This window comes from Schizosaccharomyces japonicus (genome assembly GCF_000149845.2).
Source record: "Schizosaccharomyces japonicus yFS275 unplaced genomic scaffold supercont5.2, whole genome shotgun sequence".
Classification (NCBI taxonomy): domain Eukaryota; kingdom Fungi; phylum Ascomycota; class Schizosaccharomycetes; order Schizosaccharomycetales; family Schizosaccharomycetaceae; genus Schizosaccharomyces; species Schizosaccharomyces japonicus.
Genome location: NW_011627861.1, coordinates 1250177 through 1265314, shown reverse-complemented (window position 1 = coordinate 1265314; position 15138 = coordinate 1250177). Strand labels below are relative to the sequence as shown.

General features: G+C 47.2%; 6 protein-coding genes across 6 annotated transcripts; 4 read left to right on the top strand and 2 right to left on the bottom strand.

The window, feature by feature from the left end:
- The first annotated feature begins 70 nt into the window (after positions 1 to 70).
- Positions 71 to 5344, top strand: SJAG_03519 (transcription factor). Its single transcript, XM_002174624.2, has one exon. It carries the CDS (start codon positions 876 to 878, stop codon positions 3564 to 3566), a length of 2691 nt encoding a protein of 896 aa, XP_002174660.1. The 5' UTR covers positions 71 to 875; the 3' UTR covers positions 3567 to 5344.
- A 16-nt stretch (positions 5345 to 5360) lies between these two features.
- Positions 5361 to 5869, top strand: SJAG_05305 (membrane protein complex assembly protein; the record flags this gene model as incomplete). The annotated part of the gene is made up of 3 exons (XM_002174623.1): positions 5361 to 5400; positions 5463 to 5584; positions 5822 to 5869. 3 exons carry the CDS (start codon positions 5361 to 5363, stop codon positions 5867 to 5869), a joined length of 210 nt encoding a protein of 69 aa, XP_002174659.1.
- On the bottom strand, positions 5394 to 9132 carry SJAG_03516 (CorA family magnesium ion transporter). The gene has a single exon (XM_002174622.2). The coding sequence runs from the start codon at positions 8949 to 8951 to the stop codon at positions 6444 to 6446; it is 2508 nt and encodes an 835-aa protein (XP_002174658.1). The 5' UTR covers positions 8952 to 9132; the 3' UTR covers positions 5394 to 6443.
- A 626-nt stretch (positions 9133 to 9758) lies between these two features.
- On the top strand, positions 9759 to 11367 carry SJAG_03515 (TOM complex subunit Tom40). The gene has a single exon (XM_002174621.2). The coding sequence runs from the start codon at positions 10140 to 10142 to the stop codon at positions 11181 to 11183; it is 1044 nt and encodes a 347-aa protein (XP_002174657.1). The 5' UTR covers positions 9759 to 10139; the 3' UTR covers positions 11184 to 11367.
- Positions 11368 to 11770: 403 nt separating this feature from the next.
- On the top strand, positions 11771 to 14049 carry SJAG_05304 (CMGC/GSK protein kinase Gsk31). The gene is made up of 3 exons (XM_002174620.2): positions 11771 to 11810; positions 11861 to 12051; positions 12369 to 14049. Exons 1-3 carry the CDS (start codon positions 11804 to 11806, stop codon positions 13329 to 13331), a joined length of 1161 nt encoding a protein of 386 aa, XP_002174656.1. The 5' UTR covers positions 11771 to 11803; the 3' UTR covers positions 13332 to 14049.
- On the bottom strand, positions 14027 to 15138 carry SJAG_03511 (vacuolar sorting protein Vps68). Its single transcript, XM_002174619.2, has 3 exons — positions 14894 to 15138; positions 14694 to 14818; positions 14027 to 14562 (listed from the first exon to the last, which is right to left on the bottom strand). Exons 1-3 carry the CDS (start codon positions 14993 to 14995, stop codon positions 14268 to 14270), a joined length of 522 nt encoding a protein of 173 aa, XP_002174655.2. The 5' UTR covers positions 14996 to 15138; the 3' UTR covers positions 14027 to 14267.

Below are 15138 nucleotides of genomic sequence, written 5' to 3'. Positions count from 1 at the left end.
CGAAGAAGAAGGAACGGTGTAGATCCCCTCTCCCTGTTATTTCTCGCTTGGACCTTATTTCTCCCTGCCTTCGAATGCCGGTTGCGATGCATCTCAAACAGTAAACGTCATCCATCTCGCCTCTTCGGCAAAATATGTTCGCTTAGGAGGCTAAATCCAAAAGACTTCGTTTTCCTCTCGCAAACACGAACTTGTCGTCCGCAAACCACTTTCTTAACCAGACCATTCGCGCTCCATACGGATTGCTGCTCTAGGCAATCTAGTTTGGCACACGTATTTTACGTAGTGCTAGCACGTTTTTTTAACACTTGCTCTTCCTGCTCTTGCACCCATTTTTCCTAACGAACAGTGCCCCGTCCCAAGGCTTATTACGCGCGACATTCAAACGTACCCACGTGCGTGTTGAATTGAAACCTTGTCTCTTTTGGACTTGGACTTGGACGAACAAATCGGCCTGAGTCAGACCCGACCAGACGACTTGAGGATCTTTATCCTCGGTCTTCTTTTTTTATTCCAATTATTATCTTGTTGTTACTTCTCTGTGTTTATTTTTTATTCTTGTGTTCTTTTTCTCTGTTTGCAACATCCGCAAACCCTTTCCCTCTTTTCTATCGCTTTGTTGACCAAAAAAGCACTTATTTTACACACTCTTAAGTCTCTCTCCTACACACTATTCAGCTTTCCGTTTGTTTCACTCGTTATTTTCTCTTGAGCCCTTTGTCGAATTCTCTGTGTGCTTCTCTTACTACCACTACTACTATTCTGCTTTTTAATATCTGCGTGTAAATCCTCTTACCTCCTCACGTCGCCTTAATTCACGCTCTCGTAACCTTTTTCTTTTCTTTTGTGTCTCAGCTTCCGATCATTGTTGTTCTATGAATCAGCGGGATCCTTTGCCCATTTCGCCTTCTTCGTTTTCCGTTCCCCAAACTGACTCTGAAGCTTTAAGTGGGAACGCCGCTGATTACTCTGCCTTGACTTCCCACATGCTTGCTTTCGATCATCAAAACAACCTGCAGCAACTCCACAGTCTCGGTCCCCAGCTGAATGCCGTTCACATCAACGAGCCCAACAAACGACGCCCTTCTTATCATGCGAACTCTTCAACGCCCTCTCCAACTCAAATCTCTTCTCAACAGCAGCAGCAACAACAACAGCAACAACCGTCTCTGCCCAAACAAACAGTTCCCCCACAGCACCAAACTTCATACACTGACTACCATGCTGAGACTCTTCTCGAGGACTTGCATATGCAACGACGTCCTTCTCATGGACAACAATCGCAGCAACAGGCGCCGCGCCCGGTGCTCTCCCACCGTTCGTCTTACGAACAGCCCCCGTACATGTCGCCCTCAGTGGGCTTCACCCCGGATACGAAAGAGCAGCACCATCAACGCCCGCCGCTCCTTCATCCTTACAATCGGAATCATTCCTTCTCGCAGGAACGACCTCCCGACCTTTCCAAAAGTCATTTCCCCTACATGAGTGCCTCGGCCCCTCCCAGCGTGTTCAACTTGGCGACGCCGTTTTCCGGGAAACCCGAGGATTTCTTGGCTGCTCGAGACTCGTCGTTGATGATGTCGGTGGATCCTTGGGACGCAATTCGTTTCCCCGACTTTTTACCTGCGCAGCCGACAGGTTTGGAATCGCGAGCCAGCATTGACTTGTCTCCCAACGAATCAGATGAATTTTCTGCATCTATGTCGCATTCATACGAGTTCTCTCGACGCCGTCACGAGTCGCTCAGCGCAGCTGACATGCCCCAAGGTTTGCCCAGTGAATTTGACTTGTTGACCGCTCTTCCCACTCCAACACAGGCTGCATCCATGACGCTTCCTGCGTACTCTATGCCGGCTTCGTTTTCGAATCCTCGTCGCTCTATCGACGAAGGATTGGCGGCAACTGCCGCTGGCGCAACATCGGCTTCCTCGTCTTCAAAGCCCGCCTCGAACGGTGCGACTGATGAAGTGAAAGTGAAAAAAAAGCGTCACCAAACGAAACGAGCGTGTGCCAAGTGCCAGCGCGACAACAAGAAGTGTGATGAGTCCCGACCATGTATGCGTTGTCGTCGAAACAAGGCCGAATCGGAATGCATTGATCTTCCTCGTAAGAAACGTCCTTCGGGTCTTAAGCGTGGTCGGTACAAGAAAAGCGGTTCGAATGAGAATGCCAAGGCAAATGCAGTAAAGCAGTCCGTAGAAGCAAGTAAGGCTGCTGCCGCTTCTCTAGTTCAATCGACCACAGTGCCTGCTAGCACTACAGACACTGCTATGATGTCCTCATCGTCCTTTGCTCCTCCCGTAAAACAGCAGCAACCGTCGCACACGCACGACGTCCAAGGCTCCTCAGACGTGCCTATGGCATATGAAATGGAGCACCACCACCATCAACACCCATGGACGAATGCTGCTGCCGCTGCCGTTGCGGCCCCTTGGGAAGGCGCTAACGCTGTTTCGCACGGTGTCCGTTCCTTCTCATCCACTGCGGATGCCGGATTTGGTCATGGATTTGCACATGATCACCAATGTCTCGAACTTGATTGCGGGACCATGGGTTATACGGTGAATGTCGGCGGGTCTTCTGAACACGCAGACTGTTCGCACTCGCATTCGCAGTCGGACGCTCTTCAGGGAGGTTCTGGCGCTTCAACTGCGCAGAATTTGGAGTCGCCGTCAGCAGCGATTGTGGCACCAGGTCCGGTTTCTGCGAAAAAGTCCGCTCCTGCCCCGTTGGACCTGGCTGCCATGTCCGCCAGTATGGCATACCAAAACCCGACCAACAATGGCGGCAATAATAACAACAACACCAACAACAGTAACAGTTCTATGCTGTGGTCAGCATCAGCACCTCACTCTGCTGATCTTTCGTCGTTTCCCTCTACGTCTCACGTCCAGACAAACTCTCATGAATTGACTGCAAATACTCCTCTCTATCACCCACAGCTTCATGAACAACAGCAACGACAACGACGTCCTTCTCATGGACAGCAATCAAAGCCTCAACTGCAACAACATCACCATCCTTATTCCGCTATAGACATGGTAGATGGCTCGGGTCGTCGTCGCCATCATCATCACTATCACCCGCCGGATCCAGCGACTGCTTCCTCGTTCCTTCAACTGTTTAACGATGAGACGTCGCCCCAGTATGAGTACTCAACGGTTCCGGTAAAGAGCGAGCGCAGAAGCAGTATCTATGATGGTTATACGTCTGACCATAGTGCACATTCTGCACACATGACTCACCCAAAAACGACGCCGTTGATGCAACGTGACGCAAATATGCCACCGCCATTGCATCCAGCAGCGGAAGTCGCACAGTCTTTTGCGTCTACTTTGCAGCCCCCTTCAGCTAGCATCGACATTCCCGGACTGACTCCGTCCGATTTTGATACATTCCCGGTGGTGCCCGGGGCGCAACCTCTTTCGTCTGCCGCTGCTGCTTCGGACATTGAGGACCCATGCTCGTCTGCGTCCGTGTCCGCTGCACCCACCCCATACAATTCGGGCAATTCTTTTGAGAATCCGTGGATTGATCAATTGGTGCAGCAGGCTTTGAATTTGTGAGATTGATGCTGCAACTAGCTCACAAATTCGTACACATAACAAACACACATACACTTTCTACACACACACACACATGAAAAAAGAGCGCAAAAGAATTCTTGCCGGTGTAGACTTTTTATTCTTGCCGAAGTCATACAGGAGCGATGAGTGAGCGAGAACCGGTCAGGGAGATGTACCCATGCTTACAGAGAAACAGTTTTGTCCGATAGAGGAACATCTCTTTGGCTGCCTCTCTACCCACCTGTCTGCCGCCTTTAAACGTATGCGTTCCGTTGACGTGGTGCAGGCGACTGTGTCGCCTGCACCGTGTGTTCAACTCTATGTAAGTGATTGAAACGAAACATATACCAATCTCTATTCGTAACCAAAGGTCTTTTTTAAGAAAAACAAAGTATTTCTTGAAAAGCGGTCGGTCTGCTGTAGCACTGGTATGCTGTCTCTCATCGCTGGTCGTCGGAGAGGCAATTCATCGTTGTGTACGATGAGCCGTATGCTAACTAACTATTTTTTTTTTGTATATTTAACTGGTGAGTTGAAACCCTAAAAGAGACCGGTCCTAGGTTCGGGCTGTTGCTACTACTATTTTACTACTTACTACTTACTACTATTATTATTACTGTTAACGACTACAGTACGATGAGTGTGTCTTTTATTCGTTTTTATGCTATTACAGGCATGACGACTATCTTTACTATACTCTTACTACAGTTTTAATTCGTCCTCTATGTCTCGTGGCACATAACGGCCCGTGTGCACCTAGTCGGATGCGCTTCCGTACGTTTACTCTCCCTGAGTTTCGTCAGCCGGTCTGACTTTCCATGTCATGGTGGCCTTCTGATCTCTCCCTCCCTTCCTCCCACCTCCCTTGTCCTCAGCCGCAGCATTGTTGCTTGTTATAGCAATTGCGCGTTGTGACGCATTCTCGATCCATCACGTACGACGTCCCTGTTTCGTTTTTCTTTCCTTGTATATAGCACTGTATCCTTTTCCGTTTTTTTCCTTTTTGATTCATAGCCTCCCCATTCATCTTGACAGTTTTCTTTTCTTTTCTCTTTTTTTTTTGTTTGGAAATTTGTATACCATTCTTCGTTCTCAGAAATACCTCAGCGTCCATTGGTTGTACTGTGGGAGAGAGAGCTTGGCGAGAGCCGCTCTTGGCTGTTACATAGTATTTGCTGCTTGCAATTGCCGGTGCTTCTATACTTGCTAGCAATCTCGTCCGCCCTACACATAGTTCCTCGGAGCGCACTCAGACCGTCACAGCCTCGTCGTTCCTGAACTGCGAAAACTGCGATGCATGCTGCCGACTTTGAGCCGATCAGCAATTGCCGTGCAACGACGCAATACCTCGAGAAACTGACTAAGGTTTTACTCAATTTCCTCGCTGTTTCTCGAGTCGTGCCGGTTCGATTGGATCAACTTTCATTCATGAAATTGCTAAATGATCGACGGAGAAATTGATCTACGATTTGTTTCACCGAGGGCGATCAGCTGTTGGAAACACAATCGTTGATGGTTGGGTGCGGGGTTGAGCGGGGCAGCTGAGGTGACCTTAGACGAGAAGATATCTTAGGACTACGTCATATTGGAGAGTTACGGCGCCGTTCATTCGCTAAGATACGATTTACATGCTTGTCTTAGCGACTTTACAGTGTGTCGTTCAATGAACCCGCCGACACGCTCATCATTACATGACAATGTCGTAGCTTGTGAAGGGCAATTCCGTCGCTCCCAATCCAAAAAATAGAGCATCCGCCAAGAGGAGAGAGCCTTCAACTCCTCCCGCCTCTTACAATGTCAAACAAGTGGACAAAGGCGTTTCTCTACAGCGGACGTACGTGCGCCGCACCATTGCGTGTGTCTATGCAATTGCTACTAACAGTCAATTCTTACAAGTCATTATCGGTACCGGCTACGGATTGCTTAAGTATACCACTCCTACTCCGGAACAAGTCAAGGAAAGCTTGTCGCCAGAGCTGAGGAAAAAGTACGAAAAGGCCAAACGCAACAGTCAAAAGGTAATATAAGAGGCACCAAAAGAAAAACCAAAAATCCCATTAACAAACCTACCAAAAAGAAAAATAAAAGCAAAAGGGTGATGAAAAGAGGGAAATTCATCTTTGTTCCGTGATGTGGATGGGGGGGGGGGTGAACGAGAAGGAGATCGACGGAAATGTGTCAGCGGGTGTCACAAATCCTTCCGTTCACTTTGGGAAGAAACAATAAATGACAGTGCAATCTAACAGCATGCTTAGGAAGCTCAGAAGGTCCAAGAATGTATTGACGCTGCCAAGGAAAAATAGAAGACGAGTTTCAAAACGAGTAGAGCAGAGAGGCGCCAACGATGACAAGGTAATTAACAAGAATGGTAAGCGAAAGCCGAGAGAAATTATTGCAAGAAGAGGCTCAAAAACGCACCTCCAAATTCACAGAATTCGGCAAACATCCGCCTTGTCAACATGCGATGGTACTCATGTTCAAGATCAAGGAAGCAATTAATGGATCAGGCTAGTATTACAACGTATGAATGAATAAGCTTTTCATCCTTTCCCCGAATTGAAACTCAAATCCAAATAGTGATAATAATCGGCAAAGGTACATGTACTTTGGTTTCCTGTACCTGGTAGTATTAGGAGAGAAAGCACAGATAACTCACAGAAACAAAGTAAAAAAGCATTTCACACAACCGTCGAGGTTTGTCAATGTTTGTTTGTTATAGCTTTTCAATTTGTCGGCTTCTTTTCTTTTTTTCGAAAGAAGTTTTTTTCGATGCTGCGACTTCATTGCCTCCGTAGTTGCAGCAGTACTCAACATACAACAGGCAATGAAAGCACAGTTATTGAAAAATGGTATCGATATTACGTAGTCATCTTTGAGCTAGAACATGCGGAAACGGTACGCCGCATACCAACCGAAAACAGCAAGTGCAACAATAGCGCCTAAGATGCCAAAGAACCAGCCAAGGTTTGTAGTGCTGCCTCCGGGAACGGGAACGTTCATACCAAACAAACCAGTGATAACGTTCATAGGCAAAAGCAATGTACCCAACAGCGTGATTTTTCCCAATGCGCTGTTCATTCGCGAATTCTCATCAATAGAGTTAGAGGTCAGTTGCGCTAAGTAATTGCTGTGCGTGCGGGATAAAATCTTCTCAAATTGCGACAAGTTGGAAGTCATAGTGACCAAGTGATCTTGGATATCACCGAGATAGAGTCCAATTTCACCAGTTGGAGCAATATGCCACTGCTCGTTACAGCGCTTGGCAAGCATCTTAATAACATCGGCTTTTCCATACAACAGGCGAAACATTCCCATTGCCTTTTTTCTGCATTCACCAATACGCCGAAGCATTTCACGAGAATCCTCCAACCGTCCAATAAGTACGGCGTCTTCAATGGCCTCTGTCTCCGTTTCAATACCGTGAATCAAGGGAGCAAAACCATCAGTGATATCGTCAATAAGAGCATAACACAACCAGTCAGATGAAACATTCACGTAATCACGGAGCTGGCGGGCACGTCTTCGAACGGCTGCTGGGTGGTTCGTACTGTCAAAGTGGAAAGTCAACAAACCTTCACGGAAAACGATGATGTACATATTCAAAGGCTCAAGATAGTCCTCACTATCAGGATTTTGAACAAAAGAACGGAAACAAACAAAGTAATACGACTTAAAAAGCTCAACCTTTTCACGCGTCTCTTGCACACGAATATCCTCAGCAGTCAAGGGATGAAGCGAGAAGGCTTTGGACAACATTCTCATCTCTGCGTCTGTTGGGTTCAGGCAATCCAACCACCACGTTCCTTTTACTGGGCTTAAAAGGGAACGGAAGCTGGAAACATTGTCTTCAAGCAAATCTCCAATGGTGCCCGCATGGATAGTCTCATTCTCCTCGGAAGAAAACAAACTGAACCGGTGAACATCCTCATCGGTGTCGGAGAGAACAGATGAGCGTGAGGAAAAGTGCTTCAGCATTGGCTTTTCCGCATCTCCGGTATTCGTCGAAACCGTGGTAGAGTTCCGCTGCGGGCTCAAATCGCGCCAATGGGGCTCAAAAGGCTTGTTGACACTGTACTTGCGTGAACGCATAGCAGCAATACCGGCCGCCTGGTTCGAAAGCTCTTCGGCCGCAAATGCATCCAATTCGTCAAAGTCAATGCCATTTACAATAGCTGCCTCTTCCTGCATGGGGAAACACACATCTTCTTCCACGTTGTCATCTTCCGAGTCCGCATGTGATTCGGCATGCGATTCTGAACCCTCACTGTCGCTATTGTTTCCATCATCACCGGGCGCGGACGGAGCTTGGGTCGTGCTGACCGTGGCGTTCTTAGGACGAGGAGACTTCAATGGCTTCTCCGAAGCAGACGCATACGATCCGCGAACAATAGAATCTCTTCTTCCTTCCTGCGTGGCTTCCGGAACAGTGAGACAAGACTTCTCATCGTAGTCGTGCTCATTACCGTCTTGATAACGGTTAGAAACAAGCGATCCCTGTCGCATTCTGCTTTGTTCCACTCGAGAAAGCTGAAATTGCAGTTGATCCGATAACGAGCCGGAGGATGAGGAAGAGGACGAAGAAGAAGAAAGCGACATGGACGACGAGTCTTCCGGAGACATCGTGGAAATAGAAGAGATGGAGGAGGTGGAGGAACTGGACGACCGTCGACCAAGACCTGGGTGAGAACGAGGCGAAGAGGCTCCCTGGTAAGCAGGTAGTCGCAATTGCGATGAGGTATCAGCAGCATTTGTGGGAGACTGGCCTGGAATAGGTTGGCCCTTACTCGCATGAGAGCGTCGGGTGTGATGGTGACGAGAAGAATAGTAAGAGCGAGAACCCTTAGAACGTCTACCCGACTTCTCCGAGCTCTTGTCAAACTTTACGGAAGCAGTACTGTGTTGCGAAGAGCGATGTTGACGCGGATGGTGTCTGTGCAGGTGGGAATGATGAAAAGATCGAGCATCTTCAAACTTGCCTGGAGAAGACAAAACTGGGTTAGGAAGCGAGCTCGAAAGCGAATCGCTATTCAAAGCTGCAGACGCACCCAACGCATCTTGTGACACCAATGACTCTTTAGCCTCCATCGCATTCGCAGACTCTGTCGTTTCTGCAGTGATCGGAGCCATTGGAGGCAAGACAGGCTCTCCAAGCGATGCAGACCCTTCTACACTCTTATCACGAACAGAAGCCTCACTGTCTGTTATGATTGTTTCGAGGGGAAGTCCTTTTTTCCTATCCACCGTCGTTTTGTCGTTTTGCCCAACGCTGCCGTCCACCGTCTTCTCCTGAACAGAACCAGACGTCGGAGGAAGAGGAATCGAAGAAGAGCTCGCCCCGTGCTCACCGTGAAGCAACGTACCCTGTGCAATGGCTTCGGAATCCATTTTAAGGCGGTTTTTTCCTACTGCCCAAAAGTAAGGAATGCACCGTGTAGATAAATTTAGTTTGCGCCAATTTGTGCAAAGTTATCTGCGGCACCTTAATAAGACTCTAAAAAACAATTTCTGTTGGATCTGGCGCAGCAAGGAGAACTTGAATGTACTATTGGTGAAGTCTGTTGTTGGTAGACGGTAAGTTCGTTCTCATGGGATTTTCCAACCTTATGTTCGGCTCAGGGGCTTCTGTGGCCGCCATATGGCCCCCACATGGTGCGTAAGCGATCGCGGTCACGTCGGCATCAAACTTGCGTTTGAAAGAACGATTGAGGGATTCCGATTGAATAGAGATGGTTGATTGAATTGTGTTTTCATGTTGGTATTATTTTTTTCGTATCTCAAAACTGCGAAAACTGATCTTTTAAGTGCAGACGAAAGCCGCCGACAGTTTCGCAGTCTTGAAACGTTTTGATGGACGCGCACATCGTGGACGCCGAAAAACTAATGCTTCTCAAATAACTCGTGGATTCTGTGCTTAGTAGCTTTACGTGTAGCGTTTGCAGGAACAATGTTCACGCGCTCCCGTATTCACGTGCCCGGCCTTAAAGCATTTGGCCAAATGATCGGGGATTTGTTTCGCAACCATCTCTCTGATTGGCTATCGTAACACAAATCATGAACGTGGAACAGAAGGTCTCTCGACGTTTGTATGACGTAGCTAGGCTTGAGTGTGGCGATCATGTTGCAGATCTCAAGCCTCGAAGCTTCGCGGGTGATTAACCGAAACGAGCTTATATTAAGCGAGAGATCCCGCGATTTTTTATTCTTGTTAAAATATGCTACACCAAAACTGCTGTGACTGCAGCGACACAATGGCCGTTGGAGGAAGGGACCACCACCACCACCACAGCACGTTCACACGCCCCAGATAAAAGACAAAACTTGGTCACGCAGTACACACACGCAAACCTCCCTCTCGGTACACACACTCCCATAAAACGCTTACGTTGAGAACGTTGCACTTCATAACAATCTAGTTGCAGTTTTCGTCTCACGTAACTCCAGTATAAGTCTTTTTGTTACTTTGTTTGTTTGTTCATTCACTCAGGAACGTAGTTGTCACAACTCCTGACTGTATTATTTCGTGTTTTCTGTGAGAGGCAAAAAAAAAATTAGTAGATTGTGCAGAAAAGAAAAATGGATTTTTTCTCGTCTTGCAAATCAGCCGTCAGTGGCTTCTTTAACAAAATTGATGAGGTGAAGGCTCCCTTGAAGCTCACGAACCCCGGAACGGTGGAAAACTTGGCAAAGGAGGTGTCGAGAGATATCCTGCTGACGAACTATGCCTTCACTGGTGTCCGAGCTGATATCACCAAGGGATTTTGCACGAGCCCATGGTTTACAGTGTCACACGCATTCGCCTTGGGTAGCCAGGTGTTGCCTCCTTACTCGTTTAGCACGATGTTTGGAGGTGAGCCCCTGTTTCTGCGTGGCAGCGTTGACAATGACGGTTCTTTGCAGGCTCTTGCGAACTGCACCTGGAACTCGGACATCACTACAAAAGTTCAACTGCAATTGTCCAAGGGTACTGCACCCAGCATGTGTCAGATTGAGCACGATCACAGAGGCAAGGATTTCAGTCTGAGCCTTAAGGCTATGAATCCGTGGTTGGACGACGACAGATTGACGGGTATTTACATTCTTTCCTATCTGCAATCAGTCACGTCTAAGCTTGCTTTGGGTGTGGAAGCCCTTTGGCAGAAGCCTGCTCCCTCCGTGGGACCTGAGGATGTTGGACTCAATTACGTGGCCCGCTATAACGCTGGCGACTGGATCTGGACGGCTCATTTGAACGGCAGCCAAGGCGACTTCACCACAACTTACTGGCGCAAGTTGAGTCCCAAGGTGGAGGCAGGTGTTGAGTGTCAGTTGTCGCCCGTTGGTCTGAACCGTCAAATGGCTATGCTCGCGGGACCCAAGCCCGAGGGTTTGACATCTGTGGGTCTGAAGTACGAGTTTGCTCACAGCGTTTACCGCGGACAAATCGACAGTCAAGGAAAGGTTGGTGTGTACTTGGAGCGTCGACTTGCTCCTGCTATTACTCTTGCATTCAGCAGCGAACTTGACCATCCCAAGCGTGCAGCCAAGCTTGGTCTCGGTCTGAGTCTCGAGCTTCCCGGCAACGACGAAATGATCCAACAGGTTGAACAGCAACAACAACAACAATCACAAGTCGCTTAAAGGGTTAAGCCAACACGTCTACTTCATTCTTGATGATTTTGACGGAGGAACGGTGCGATATTCGTTAAACTCTTTCTCCGTTTTCTCTTTCCCATACCACTTTGCTGCTATCCTTATTACAGCTGCTGCTTGCAGAAGCTCCCTCCTTCCAGTCACACAACAAGAACCTAGTCCTGTAACAGCATTCATCGTAGCGAAGGAGTGACATGTAACGATGCTGGTTACTGTTCCTCTCGGCTCAGTTTCAGCTTCTCATATACCCACCCACCCACGCATTCACACCCTCTCCTGTCTGCTAGTATGGGCTGCAGCTGATCGTCGCCAACGCGATCTGCGTGCAGATCATCCTCCGTAAGCGTATCAGGCGGGCCTACGCTGGCGTAGGACTCTTACGTCCTTGTCCCCCGCTGCCCCACCTCTCCCACCTTCCCCACCCCGCTTCATGACCATCTCGCCTCGTCATTCTTTCGTTACGCGAGCTCGGCGCTTCGCCGCGGTACCCCGCGCATGAAACCTCCGCCTCCTCACTGTTTACGCTGACGCCAGATGTGACGTCATGTTCTCTTACATCCTCGCCAGCCTGGGCTTTATGAGCTCGTCCTAAGCCAAACAGAATTGCAATGAATGGTAAGGAAAACGCTTGGGAACCAAAGTAAACGCAGCTGACAGCGGCCCAGGTTTAGCAGATACATCAAAAGTTGAGACTCGCTGGGTGAAAAATGGGAGGACTGGCGAGACTGAGCAAGTCTCGTACGAAACATGTCGTGTCGTTGGTTCTGGTAGCTTTGGAGTAGTCGTTGCTGCTCGGGTACTTCGTGACAATCATCTTATTGCTATTAAACGTGTTCTCCAAGACCGTCGGTACAAGGTTCGTTATTGAGGGGAGACGAGACGCGTTGGGATGAGCGTTTTTTTGGCGAAACACGGGATTTACAAGGGTTTGAGTTAAGAAAACATGTGTTACGGCTGAAACAAATAGTACGAATGCTATTGGAAGAGCTGTCCGTGCGATGAAGGTGTTTTTCGTTGCTTTTTTTGCCTTTTTTGTGTCTTTAAAGTCTATACGCGTTTTTTTTGACTATTTTCGCCTCGTTGGATCGTTTCACACACAGAAACTCGTCTTCCCAACACGTCTCTCGCTTCTTTCGTCGCGAAAGGATGGAATTACTAATGGTTGCTGTTTAGAATCGAGAGCTCCAGATAATGAAGAGCATATCTCATCCAAACATTGTGAAGCTGGAGGCCTACTTTCACACTCACAACACCGTAAAAAATGAGACTCATTTGAGCTTAATGCTGGAGTACATTCCGGAGACTGCTTACCAAGCCCTGCGTTGGTACGTTCGGGCTAACAAAAAAATGCCAATTCTCGAGACCAAGTTGTATGCTTTTCAAATGCTTCGGGCACTTTCGTATTTGCATGCAGTTGGCGTCTGTCATCGCGATATCAAGCCTCAAAACTTGTTGGTGGATACGAAGACAGGTGTTCTCAAGCTGTGTGATTTTGGCAGCGCGAAGATTTTGTCCCCGGGTGAACCTAACGTTTCATACATTTGTTCTCGCTACTATCGTGCTCCTGAGCTTGTGTTTGGAGCGACTTTGTACACCACGAAAATTGATATTTGGTCGGCCGCTTGCGTTATTGGCGAGCTGCTGCTTGGACAACCGTTGTTCCCGGGAGAGAGCAGCGTAGATCAGTTGGTCGAGATTGTCAAGGTCTTGGGAACTCCTACACATGACCAGATTATGACAATGAATCCCAACTACGTGCATCAACGCCTCCCACGTGTGCGCCCTCAAACGCTTGAACGTACACTTCCGGAGGAAACCACCCGTGAGGGTGTTGATTTGTTGAAGCGTATGCTCGAGTACACTCCTGCTAACAGAATATCTGCAATTGATGCCTTATCGCACCCTTTCTTCGATGAACTTCGCCAGGCCGATGCCAAGTTCCTTGCCCGGAGCAATGGAGAGCATAAAGAGATGCCTCTTCCCAGTCTCTTTGACTTCAGTGAATTGGAGTTGTCTATTCGACCCAATTTGAACAAGCGTATAATTCCCGAACACTATCACGAGCAGCTCGGAGTTGACTTGGACACATTTAACCCCATCCTTATTAAACAGGCTGGCTCAAATGGACACCTTTAGACACTCACTTACACACACACACACACAATGACCCTGGTGATTGCATTTAAAACTCTTCCTCTTTTTACTCTTTTTCTCTCTCTCTCTCTTTCTCTCTCTCTCTCTCCCTCTCTCTTGCTCTCTCGTGTGCAACCAGTGTAACGAATTAGCGATTCGGACGCTCCAACCATCTTTTCGTTATCCTGCTGTGAGCAAGTAGTGGTCATTCTTTCTTGTTCTGTTAATACGCATACCTGTAAAGACTCATTCTCCGTTCTTATGCACTCTGGTATATTGCATTCGCCTTTGATCATAACGGAAGCAAAAACAAGGGCATTTTTTTTAACTGGTGTATTGAATATGATACTCTTTTGGTTTACCAAAACGTGTACATAGGGTAAAAGCGCTTGGACAGTGTGTTGACGGTACATGCAACGAACGCACATGGTTCAATACCAGCTCAATCACTCGATTCCTCATTCAATCATTTGTTTCATGAGAGTTTGTGTTACCATTACCACGCGAGATCCTCTCGCTTACATATGCCATAATAGTAGTCATTTTTTGAGGCAGAAGTACTGGATGGACGGGTCTATCCTTTTTCTTTTTGGTCTTTTTCTCCATCAATTTTCTCAACACTTTAATGATCAAGACAGAAACCGCGGCACGTCTTGCGTACCCCTTTGTACGGGTTTCCATAGCTCAACGATGAACAATGAAAATACGTTCAATGTTATCCATATGAATGAATTTTATGCATCAAGATCATTTATTAAAAGGTGTCTGTATATAGAAAAGTCGGACAAACTATTTGGTCCGTAGTCAAGGGGGAGTAAGAATCACGATGAGAGCTTTGACAAGAAGGGTAAGCATGTTTTCATGTTCCTGTTTTAGTAACTCTTTGATTGTTTGCATGTGTTCATTTCATTATGGTGTGTATACAGGTATGCTGGGCTCCTAGAGTTGCAGATTGTAATGATAGTCATCGTTCATGTTGCCCGTTACCCAGAGCAAACTTGCACTAATCATCAAAAGAATATTAGATATAATATTGGAGAGACCGAGCCAAAGAGTCATTCCTTGGTAGCCGTTCATCAGGTATTTCAGAATAAATACTGTGAAACTACCGGCGAGACCGCTTGCAAGCAAGGAGAAACCAATAAAAAGGATAAGCCGAGCCTTACTAGCAATGTTTTCATCTGTGTAAGCAAAGGAGTCACCGCTAAGGCGAGACTTGTCAACAGAATTTACACTAGAAGTAGTTAGTACGCGGAACGGCAAGACAGGATTGCGGAGAATGGCTTTCAAAATCTCGGAGGTTCTTGGTTCAACTCTATATAAGAGTTGTAGTTGTCAAAGCTAAGTCCCTTGCTTTAAACTTACATAATCATTCCCAGGAGGGAACACAAGAATGGAACCCAATCTTCGAATTCAACATGTACATCTCCGCCGTTCACTAGTTTACTCGTTAAACAAGCGTTGATAAAGACCCAAATTCCAGAAGCAAACTGAATAAGGTTGTTAGTATGAATTGATTGAATTCAGTATAGATTTTAAAGAACAAGCAGGAACGGTTAACGTACAAAAACACCAGAGGAATACACTCCCAAGTTTCTGTAGGAGAGATGTAAAGAGGAGAATCGAAACCGGAAGAGGCCGCCGCCGTTCTCAGGTGAGGAAGACATAATCAAGAATTATAAAGTATAATGGTCGTTTTAAAAGCCAACAAGATGTACTACACTACTTTCAGACAGTTATGAGAGCTCTGATCTGCCGCAGTTTATCAATGGGATTGATACTGTAATGTGTTGAAGTTTGCCGTTTTGGT

Excerpts from the sequence above, each read along its gene's own strand:
- SJAG_03519 (XM_002174624.2), top strand. The coding sequence starts at position 876 with ATGAATCAGCGGGATCCTTTGCCCATTTCGCCTTCTTCGTTTTCCGTT.
- SJAG_03516 (XM_002174622.2), bottom strand. The coding sequence starts at position 8,951 with ATGGATTCCGAAGCCATTGCACAGGGTACGTTGCTTCACGGTGAGCAC.
- SJAG_03515 (XM_002174621.2), top strand. The coding sequence starts at position 10,140 with ATGGATTTTTTCTCGTCTTGCAAATCAGCCGTCAGTGGCTTCTTTAAC.
- SJAG_05304 (XM_002174620.2), top strand. Across the intron at positions 12,052-12,368 it reads TCCAAGACCGTCGGTACAAG|AATCGAGAGCTCCAGATAAT; the intron begins GTTCGTTATTGA and ends GTTGCTGTTTAG.
- SJAG_03511 (XM_002174619.2), bottom strand. The coding sequence starts at position 14,995 with ATGTCTTCCTCACCTGAGAACGGCGGCGGCCTCTTCCGGTTTCGATTC. Across the intron at positions 14,819-14,893 it reads TGTATTCCTCTGGTGTTTTT|TTTGCTTCTGGAATTTGGGT; the intron begins GTACGTTAACCG and ends AACCTTATTCAG. Across the intron at positions 14,563-14,693 it reads TCCCTCCTGGGAATGATTAT|TGTAAATTCTGTTGACAAGT; the intron begins GTAAGTTTAAAG and ends AACTACTTCTAG.